At 47.0% G+C, this 11,090-nt stretch overlaps 2 protein-coding genes across 2 annotated transcripts in view; one reads left to right on the top strand and one right to left on the bottom strand.

Moving 5' to 3' along the window:
* Positions 1-563: 563 nt before the first annotated feature.
* TEX46 (testis expressed 46) lies at positions 564-4,238 on the bottom strand. Its single transcript, XM_011762796.3, has 2 exons — positions 3,949-4,238; positions 564-938 (listed from the first exon to the last, which is right to left on the bottom strand). Exons 1-2 carry the CDS (start codon positions 4,141-4,143, stop codon positions 630-632), a joined length of 504 nt encoding a protein of 167 aa, XP_011761098.2. The 5' UTR covers positions 4,144-4,238; the 3' UTR covers positions 564-629.
* A 4,277-nt stretch (positions 4,239-8,515) lies between these two features.
* Positions 8,516-11,090, top strand: part of LOC105494413 (lysine demethylase 1A) — a 66,762-nt gene continuing 64,187 nt past the window's right edge. Inside the window, exon 1 of the mRNA XM_071098822.1 lies at positions 8,516-8,956. Within this exon, the coding sequence (XP_070954923.1) occupies positions 8,606-8,956 (351 nt within the window). The 5' untranslated portion in view covers positions 8,516-8,605. The remainder of the gene's footprint in view (positions 8,957-11,090) is intronic.

Here is an 11,090-nt window from a genome sequence, read left to right as displayed (position 1 = left end):
GAGGTCAGGAGTTCGAGACCAGCCTGGCCAACATGGTGAAACCCTGTCTCTACTAAAAATACAAAAATTAGCCAGGCATGGTGGCAGGCGCCTGTAATCCCAGCTACTTGGAAGGATGAGGCTGGAGAATCACTTGAACCCAGGAGGTGGAGGTTGCAGTGACCCGCGATCATGCCACTGCACTCCAGCCTGGGTGACAAGAGCGAAACTCTGTCTCAAAAAAAAAAAAAGGAAAAAAAGAGCAATGGACATGGTCAGAGCCAGGCTTGGCAGGACTGGCTCCGGCCTCTGGGTTCAGGATGATAGGGGAGACTAGGGGCTGGGGCAGGAGTGGGGAGACTCAGAGTGAACAAGCACAGGGCCAGGGAGGAACCAGGATAGACCCAACTGAAATAGAAGGCTCTAGAAAGGGACAGTTGTAGAGCCCTGTCAGGTCATGTCACTACATGCTACATGGTGGACCTGGTGTGTACAGATTTCTTTTCCAAAGGCGATCTTTCAGCCTCTGATCCTCTTCCTGGCTCATAGGCACCTTTCCATTATGACTTACTACGAATATTCAATGGCTTTGACTGGGTTTTACTGAGGTAAAAGGTAACATCAGCAGAGGCCAGCCCGCCTCGGCCTCATTAGCTGGGGGAGCTGGAAGTACAGTCAGACAGGGTGGGGCAAATGGACTCATGCCTCCTCATTCTGTGTTTCTTCATGGGAAAATTCCCATGTCTGCTTGACCGCCTGTGGTGATTCATTTTATTCCATATGATGAACATCTGATTTTCTAGGACCTTCAGCTTCATTTCACTGAACAAAAGCCGTTGGAAGATCTTGTCCTGGAGGGCAAAGCAGGAATGCATTCTATTGACTTCTTTTGTGTTCGTGGCCTTGTCGCTCTTGGAGTTGTTTTCGTTTTCGGAAGCCTTTGGTTTCTCTTCCTCCTTCTAAGCTCCCCACCACCACGAAAAGGGGAAAATTGGTTAAAAATGATAATCCCTTCCTTGCTTGAACACCTGCTCTGTGCCAGGTGGTTTACAAACATTATCTTAATAGATTCTCACAACTGCCTGCAAGGGGAGCATCATTGCCTCATTTTGTGGAGACTTGGGACCCAGTAACAGGAAGTCACTTTCTTTTTTTCTTTTTTTTGAGATAGAATTTCACTCTTGTTGCCCAGGCTGGAGTGCACTGGTGTGATCTCAGCTCACTGCAACCTCCACCAGGTTCAAACGATTCTCCTGCCTCAGTCTCCGGAGTAACTGGGATTACAGGCACGTGCCACCACACCCAGCTAACTTTTTGTATTAGTATAAATTTTTGGTATTTGTGTTTGTAATTATTAGTAGAGACAGGGTTTCACTCTGTTGACCAGGCTGGTCTCGAACTCCCGACCTCAGGTGATCTGCCTGCCTCGGACTCCCAAAGTGCTGGGATTACAGGTGTGAGCCACCAGGCCTGGCTGGGAGGTCACTTTCTCAGCATTGTACAGCCTCAAATTCCTGAGTCCTCCACTTGCGTTTGGTTCATAGGAATGCATGAGATGGCTCGCTAATCTGCCAGGTGCAGTGGACATAAAGCCCTTAGCCTAAATATATCTATCTCCAAAGCCTTTGTTTTTCCAGCATTTTGTCAGGCTCAGTACGATTTCAAACTGCAAAGTCTCAGTGGTCTCATGACATGCTTTTATCTCCATGATCCTCATCTCTCCCTCCCCTGGTTAATAACACTTAGTTTTTTTTTTTTCTTTTTGGATTTAGCTACAAACTAATGGTCTTTAAAAATATTTAAGGGCCGGGCGCGGTGGCTCAAGCCTGTAATCCCAGCACTTTGGGAGGCCGAGACGGGTGGATCACGAGGTCAGGAGATCGAGACCATCCTGGCTGATACGGTGAAACCCCGTCTCTACTAAAAAAATACAAAAAACTAGCCGGGCGAGGTGGCGGGCGCCTGTAGTCCCAGCTACTTGGGAGGCTGAGGCAGGAGAATGGCGGGAACCCGGGAGGCGGAGCTTGCAGTGAGCTGAGATCCGGCCACTGCACTCCAGCCTGGGTGACAGAGCGAGACTCCGTCTCAAAAAAAAAAAAAAAAAAAAAAAAAAAAATTAAAAAATTAAGCCAGGTGTGGTGGCTTATGGCTGTAATCCCAGCACCTTCGAAGGCCAAGGCAGGATGATTGCTTAAGCCCAGGAGTTTGAAACCAGCCTGGGAAACATGGTAAAATCCCATCTCCACAAAAACTAGAAAAAATTAGCCCTGTGCACACATGTAGTCCCAGATACTTGGGAGGCTGAGGTGGAAGGATCACCTGAGCCCAGGGAGGTCAAGGCTGCAGTGAGCCATGGTTGCGCCACTGCATCCAGCCTGGGCCACAGAGCGAGACCCTGTCCCAAAAAACTAAATACATAAATAAAATAAAATGGTTAACTGAAAAAAATTCAACATATCAGACATGCAAAAAAGGTAAATAATACACAAAATACTCATATTCCCATATCAACTTAAGAAATAAAATATCATAAATATAACTAAAGTTCCCTGTGGACTCTCCCACTCACAGCGTCCTCCTCCCTCCCTGAATAGCATCACCTTAACTGTAATCCTGCATTTAAAATTTATTTTTCCATGCATTTCTTTATAAAGTAGTTCTCAATGGGAGGCATTCTGCCCTCCCCAGGGGACATTTGGCAATATCTGGAAATACTTTTGATTGTTATGAAATGGTGGGTGTGCTACTTGGCATCTCATGGGTAGGGGCCAGGGTTGCTGCTAAGCTAACAATGCACAGGTGACATGAGCCTCCCACAATGGAGAATTATCTGACCCAAAATGTCAATAGTGCCAAGGTTGAGGCAGCCTGCCTTAAAATATTTTCACTGCACATATGCCTCTATAAATAAGACAGGCTATTGTTTTGTTTTGTTTTGTTTTGTTTTGTTTTGTTTTGTTTGAGACAGAGTCTCACTACTCTGTCACCCAGGCTATAGTACAGTGGCGTGCTCACTGCAGCCTCAACTTCTCAGGCTCGGGTGATTCTTCCACCTCAGTCTCCTGAGTAGCTGAGACTACAGGCACGCACCACCCTGCCTGGTTCATTTTTGTATTTTTTGTAGAGATGGGGTTTCTTCATGTTGCCCAGGCTATTCTCGAACTCCTGGCCTCAAGTGGTTGTTGACCTGCCTCGGCATCCTAAAGTGCAGGGATTATAGCTGTGAGCCACTGCACCAGGCTGTTTTGCATGGTTTTTTGCTTTTGTTTTTGTTTTTATATGGACTCTTGCTCTGTTGCCCAGGCTGGAGTGCAGTGGTATGATCTCAGCTCACTGCAACCTCCATCCCCTGGGTTCAAGTGATTCTCCTGCCTCAGCCTCCCAAGTAGCTTGTGTTACAGGTGCGTGTCACCACACCCAGCTAATTTTTGTATTTTTAGTAGAGATGGGGTTTTACCATGTTAGCCAGGCTGGTCTTGAACTCCTGACTTCAAGTGATCCACCTGCCTCGGTCTCCCAAAGTGCTGGGATTACAGGCGTGAGCCACTGCACCCAGCCTAGCATGTTTTCTTTAGCATTAAATGAAAGATGTCATAATCTATGTACATTTCTGCTGTCTTCATTATTCTATTTTAGAGATGTATCTATGTTCATCCATTTTCATGTTTTTGACTTTTTTCACATTAAAGTAGTTGTTACTCTTGCCAAAACATGTTGACATCAAATATGAAATAGGAGAGTCTGGGGTGGTCCTGATTTAACAGCTCAGGTGAGGCAACTGAGGCCTCATGGAGGGAAGTGATTTACCCAGCACCACCTAAGAGGAAACTGTAGAGTGGTGATTTAGACCAGAGTCTTGGATTCCTCAGTCTTGCCCCATTATTTCGACACCTACCCTGTTCCCTACCACCTAATCTAGCTGCAAATACCCCCTATCCCTGAGCTGAAGCCAAGCCCCCTCTTGCTCACCTGCTGAGGCTCTGGGAGGGTGAGCTTGTGTTCACACTTGACCAGCCAGTTGCTAAGCAACAGCAGAAGGAATAGGAACCCAAACAAGGCTGGCTTATAGCTCATCAGCCAAGCTGCCACTGCTCCTACGGTGCCCGCGGAGGCAAGTATCCCATGGAGACTCCTAAAGAGAAATACCAGTTCTGCCAGCATCATGGCATGGAGGCACACAGGCCCCAGGACCCTGCCTGAGGCCCCTCCATGACAAGAGTCATGGCCTCCCACTCCTCTGAGTCATAGCCAGCTCCCTCCCCCCACCCAGCTGCCGCATAACAATAATAATAACTCCTCCTATGTCTGAAGCAACCACTATGTGCCAGACTCTTTGACAGGCAGTTTGCAAGCATTATCTCATGATGTCCTCACAACAGCCAGGTGATGTAGGCCTCCTCATTCATTCACCAGTACTTCTGGGCCTCGCAACTAGCAAAAAAAATGGCCAATACAGAGCCCCTACCATCACAGGGGCAAAGAAAAGCTATCCAAACTTGGACATAAAGGCTTTTACAGTTATACTAGCCCATCTATTTGTCACCTGATACCTTAGCGGAAGGTAACTTTGTTTAATATAATATGTAATATTGATAGGTTTTGGACTCTGTACAGTTAGACATTAACTTTTTATTTATTATTATTTTATTTTTGAGACAACGTCTCACTGTGTTGCCCAGGTTGGAGTGCAGTGGTGTGATCATGGCTCACTGAAGCCTCCAACTCCTGGGCTCAAGTGATCCTTCTGCCTCAGCCTCCTGAGCAGCTAAGACTTCAGGCATGTGCCACTATGCCCAGCTAATTTTAAAAAAAAATTTTTTTTTTTTAGAGATAAGGTCTTGCTATATTGCCCAGGCTGGTCTCAAACTCCTAGCCTCAAGAATTCTCCCAACTGGAGACATTAACTTTTATTATTTTATTTTATTTATTTATTTTCTTTTTTGAGACGGACTCTCACTCGGTTGCCCAGGCTGGAGTGCAGTGGCGCCATCTTGGCTCACTGCAACCTCCGCCTCCCGGGTTCAAGCGATTCTCCTGCCTCAGCCTCCCAAGTAGTTGGGATTACAGGCACGCACCACCACACCCACCTAATTTTTGTATTTTTAGTAGAGACAGGGTTTCGTCATGTTGGTCAGGCTGGTCTCGAACTCGTGACCTCAAATGATCCACCCACCTCAGCCTCCCAAAGTGCTGGGATTACAGGTGTGAGTCCCCGTGCCCAGTGGAGACATTAGCTTTTAAAAAATGCTAGCCGGGCACGGTGGCTCACGCCTGTAGTCCCAGCACTTTGGGAGGCCGAGGCGGGTAGATCACCTGAGACCAGCCTGGCCAACATGGAAACCCCGTCTCTACCAAAAATACAAAAATTAGCCAGGTGTGGTTTGCAGGCACCTGTCATCTCAGCTACTTGGGAGGCTGAGGCAGGAGAATTGCTGGAACCCGGGAGGCGGAGGTTGCAGTGAGCCGAGATCGCGCCACTGCACTTCAGCCTGGGCAACCACAGTAAGACTCCTTCTCAAAAAAAAAAAAAAAAAAAAAAAGCATACACTGCTACAGTAATTCCACTTTGGATATTCTCAAAGAATTGAAAGCAGAGTCTTGAAGAGATATTTGTATACCAATGTTCACAGCAGCATTATTCACAATAGCCAAAATGTGGAAGCAACAAAAGTGTCCATCCATAGATGAATGGATAATAAAATGTTATATATGCACAACATTACCAGCCTTTAAAAGGAAGGAAATTCTAACATGTTACAACATAGATGAACCTTGAGGACATTAAGCTAAGTGAAATAGTCACAAAAAAACCAAATACCATATGATTCCACTTATATGAGCTATCTACAGTAGTCAAATTCATAGAGGCAAAAAGTAGAATGGTGGCTGTCAGGGGCTAGAAGGAGGGGCAAATGTAGTCATTGTTTAATGTGTACAGAGTTTCGCAAGATGAAAAGAGTTCTGGAGATTGTTTATGCAACAATGTGAATGCATCTAACACTACTAAACAGTATACTCAAAATGGTTAGGATTGTAAATTTTATGTTATGTGTATTTGATCACAATAAAAACATCTGAAATGAATTAGTTATTTCTGGGGAAAAAAACGGGTAAGTGCCACCACATCCGGCTAATTTTTGTATTTTTAGTAGAGACGGGGTTTCACCATGTTGGCCAGGCTGGTCTCGAATTCCTGACCTCGGGTGATCCACCCGCTTTGGCCTCCCAAAGTGCTGGGATTACAGGCATGAGCCACTGCACTCGGCCAGGAATTCTTTTTTTTTTTTTTGAGATGGAGTCTCGCTCTGTCGCCCAGGCTGGAGTGCAGTGGCGCGATCTCGGCTCACTGCAAGCTCCGCCTCCAGGGTTCACGCCATTCTCCTGCCTCAGTCTCTGAGTAGCTGGGACTACAGGCGCCCGCCACCTCGCCTGGCTAATTTTTTTTGTACTTTTAGTAGAGACGGGGTTTCACCGTGTTAGCCAAGATGGTCTCGATCTCCTGACCTCGTGATCTGCCCACCTCGGTCTCCCAAAGTGCTGGGATTACAGGCATGAGCCACCGCGCCCGGCCAACATTATGTATTATATTTTTACGGTGAAAGATAATTTAGCTCCCGAGCAGCACCTCCCCCAACAACCTCCCTACTTCCCTAAATCCTTAAAACCTTCTCATCTTTCTCTCCACAAACTTTCTTTTTTCTCCATTCTCTTAATGTAATTCTATCACTTAGGTTAAAACAATATTCACTGCTCGGCCGGGCGCGGTGCCTCACACCTATAATCCCTGCACTTTGGGAGGCCGAGGTGGGAGGATCACTTGAGGTCAGGAGTTGGAGACATACCTAGCCAACATGGCGGAACCCCGTTTCTACTAAAAATACAAAAATTAGCCAGGCATGGTGGCACGCGCCTGTAATCCCAGCTACTGGGGAGGCTGAGGCAGGAGAATCGCTTGAACTCGGGAGGCAGAGGTTGCATTGAGCTAAGATTGCACCCCTGTACTCCAGCCTGGGCAACAGAGCAAGACTGTCTCAAAAAAAAAAAAAAAAAAAAGAAAAGAAAAGAAGAAAAGAAACAAAAGAAAAGAAAAAATAAATAAAAACAATATTAACTGCTTATGTTTTTATGGTCATATTAATTCAGTTCACAGCTGAGCCATATGTTGTACTATGATTATATTTTTCTTTCTTTTTCTTTTCTTTTTTTTTAGAGACGCAGTCTCACTATGTTGCTCAGGCTGGACTTGAACTCCGAGGCTCAAGTGATTCTCACACCTCAGTCTCCCAAGCAGCTGGTACTACAAGTGCATGCCACCCCACTCGGATACATTTTCTTTCTTACATAGCTTTTACTTTTTTCCTTTCTACATTTGATTGCCTTTTTGTCTGTTTGCCTAGTTTTTTAGAAAAACAACTTTACTTAAGTACAGTTACATAAAATATACCTATTTTACATGGAGAGTTCATAGAGTTTTGACAAATATATACACCTCTGTAAACGTCATCCCAATCAGGATATAAAACATTTCCATCACCCCCAGCAAGTTCTTTCTTGTTCTTTTGCAGTCAGACCCCGACCCCCATCTCAGGCAAGGGCTGACTGGAATCTATTACTAGAGATTAGTTTTACCAGTTCTTGAACTTCATGTAAACGGAATAACTTTTTGACAATTTCACTTTGAAGAGACTACTAAAAAGACAATCGTTTGTGTAGTAAGTACAAACATGCTAAAAGTAGACAAGACCTGTTCCAGTTTTGGGTCGGCACGGGATTCCTCGAAAAATTAAAAGAATAAACCACTACTATCATTATTAGAAAGAATTAACCTGGAATAGAAAGAGGTGTTATGCCGGCGGGGATGGTGGACATGGGGGATGAGGGACATGGGGGATGGGAGAAGCGCAAGACATGGGGTGCGAATGGGGTTGGGGTCCAGACAGAAGGAAAAGCATGAACAAAGGCTTGGAGACAAGAACAATTCTGTCTGGACTCAAACCTGGATTTCCTAACTTGTCTCCATTTTACTGCTATCGAAACTGCTACGCTCTCCAAGTTTTTTGCCCAGTCCAAGCAGAGCAATTATGAATAAGAAAGACGCTCTACCAACATATTTCAGTGTTTTTCCCCATTAGACTGTAAGTTCTTTGAAAGCTAGAACTTCATAATGTAACCCTTGTTACGTAGTGGGCAAGCATTAATAAATACTGGTAGAACTGACGAATAATTGGGTGAGTGAATGAACGAACGAACGCATGCAAACCCGCAAGTCCCTGGAGGAAACGGTCACCTTCGGAGGTTTAGTCTGGCCCAGAAGCCCTAACACCACGGACGGTGCCAGGTCCCACGCCAAACGCCGGGGAGACGCTCTAGGCAAGCTACACGGTCTTTGCTGCGGCGCCGCTCTAGCCGCGAGAACGCCACTCTATGGCTGCGGGGGAGGGGCGGGGCTCGTGGGCGTCTCCGGCCCTTTTTGTCCCGGCGCTGCGGGAGCGCGCTTAGCGCGTGCGTACGCGACGGCGGTTGGCGGCGCGCGGGCAGCGTGAAGCGAGGCGAGGCGAGGCGGGTCGGACCCACGGAGCGACAGACCGAGCGGCCCCTACGGCCGTCGGCGGCCCGGCGGCCCGAGATGTTATCTGGGAAGAAGGCGGCAGCCGCGGCGGCGGCGGCTGCAGCGGCGGCAGCCGGGACGGAGGCTGGCCCCGGGACAGCGGGCGGCTCTGAGAATGGGTCTGAGGTGGCCGCGCAACCCGCGGGCCTGTCGGGCCCAGCTGAGGTCGGGCCGGGGGCGGCCGGGGAGCGCACACCCCGCAAGAAAGAGCCTCCGCGGGCCTCGCCCCCCGGGGGCCTGGCCGAACCGCCAGGGTCCGCAGGGCCTCAGGCCGGGCCCACCGTCGTGCCTGGGTCTGCGACCCCCATGGAAACTGGAATAGCAGAGACTCCGGAGGGGCGTCGGACCAGCCGGCGCAAGCGGGCGAAGGTAAGGGTGGACCCCTCCCTTAAACGGCACCGCCGGGTGCCGAGCTTCCCCGAGGCTGCTCCGCCCTCCCCCACCGCCGCCGGGTCTTGGGCCCTGCGACCACTCAGACCTCCCCCTGTATCGCTGCCCACGCCACGTCCCCTCTAGCTGGACGGGTGGGGTGAGAAAGGAAAAGTCTTTGCCGGTGTTGACTGCGGTCTTTGTGCTGGGTCCCGAGCGACGTGGGAAGGGTCATCGATGATTGCTGGGAGGGGTATTTTATTCCTTAGGTCTTTCTTGCACACCTTTTCATTTTCTTGACTGGAAGATGGCTCCCTGATGTGGGGTTACGGTTGGCGTTCTTGGAGGCATCACTGTTTGTCCACAGATAGGTCTGGAAGCTGTTCGGCGATATTGATGGCGTTTCAGCTGGGTGCACTAGGAGGCTGTAGGTTGATGCTAAAGAAATCGCCTTAGCTGGGGAGGTGGAAAAGAAAGGGTCGTTTTTGTTTCTGTTTTTGTTTGAGCAAAACCCTGCTTTGTGGTAGGAGTTCCAGTCTTTTTTGTTTTTCTTCTTTTTAAAAATCCTCTCAGCGATCTTTTGGCGTAGAATTTTGCAGATGAGGAAGCTGCTGATTGAGAGAACAAATAACAGTCAAAATGCAAATATATGGGAAGGAGAAGATTTGACTCCACACAGTGTATACAGAGACTGCCTCACATCTCTGTGTCCTAGATGCCGTATTCAGCGTGTCACCAACATTACTTTTTTTTTTTTTTTTTTTGCTGAATACCAACGGGCAAGTATTGCTAGCCCTATTTTAGGAATGAGTGAACCGAGGCACACAATTTAAGCAACTTGCCTAAAGTCACAAAGCTAAGTAAGTGATGGAACTGGAATATAATTCCCACATTCATGTTGTTACAGGGTATCATCAGCCCTTGAAACAAAGGACCACATGGGACACTGTGTGCAGGGCACTGGGGCAATATTAGGGCACAGACTTTAGACTTGGGCCTTTTCTGGAGATTTAATGGTCTAGTTGGAAAAAACAACCTGGATATATATGTGCGTATAATCAACATTTGAATAAAAGTTTGCAAATTATATAATTTATGCTTGAAAAAATTGTCTACATAATTTTTAAGTGTGAATACCAAGTCAGTGTGTATGGGGAGCTTCTTGAGATGAGTATTACCCAGTCTGAGAGCCCTCATATTTATCTCCCTACTTGAGCCAACTCTCTGAAGTATAACCAGTGCTGGGTAAAAGACCGTTTTGCAGGCAAGACTTTCTGGAGCTTTTAACCAAAGCATGGGTTAGGAAAGCATAGAGGTTGGTGACACCAGCCCTCAGAAATGAAATAAAGGACAGAAGTCAAGAGTGTTGTTTTATTATTTCAATAGACAGGTGACCAGAAGCCATGTATAAGATGTTTTTAAAAACAGATTTATTGGCCGGGCACAGTGGCTCACTCCTGTAATCCCTGCACTTTGGGAGGCTGAGGTCGGTGGATCACCTGAGGTCAGGAGTTCGAGACCATCCTGTCCAACGTGATGAAATCCCCGACTCTACTAAAAATACAAAAAATTAGGCGGACGTGATGGCGGGCGCCTGTAATCCCAGCTACTCAGGAGGCTGAGTTAGGAGAATTGCTTGAATCCAGGAGGTGGAGGTTGCAATGAGCCTAGATCATGCCACTGCACTTCAGCCTGGGCAACAAGAGCGAAACTCTCTAAAAACAAACAAAAAGCAGGCTTATTGGGATAATGCATGTATAATAATATTCACCATTTTAAAATGTACGATTCAGTGGTTTTTAGCATATTTACAAGATTGTACAGCCAACACCACAAGTGATTTTAGAACCTTTTCATCATCCCCAAAGACACTTGTATCGTTAGCAGTCACTCCCCATTCCTCCCTACCCCCAGTCCCTGGCGACCACTGATCTACTCTTTGTCTATGGATTTGTCTATTCTGGACATTTTATATAAAATATTACAATGTGTGGCCTTTTGTATTTGGCTTTAGCATGTTTTCAGGATTCATTCACGTTGTAGTGCTTCCATTCAGTACTTGATAACTGTTTATGGCTGAATAATATTCTACTGTATGGATATACCAAATTTTGTTTGTCCATTCATCATTGGA

This window comes from Macaca nemestrina, chromosome 1, assembly GCF_043159975.1.
Source record: "Macaca nemestrina isolate mMacNem1 chromosome 1, mMacNem.hap1, whole genome shotgun sequence".
Taxonomy (NCBI): domain Eukaryota; kingdom Metazoa; phylum Chordata; class Mammalia; order Primates; family Cercopithecidae; genus Macaca; species Macaca nemestrina.
The sequence above is the reverse complement of the archived record's forward strand: the minus strand, read 5'-3'. Positions and strand labels throughout refer to the sequence as shown.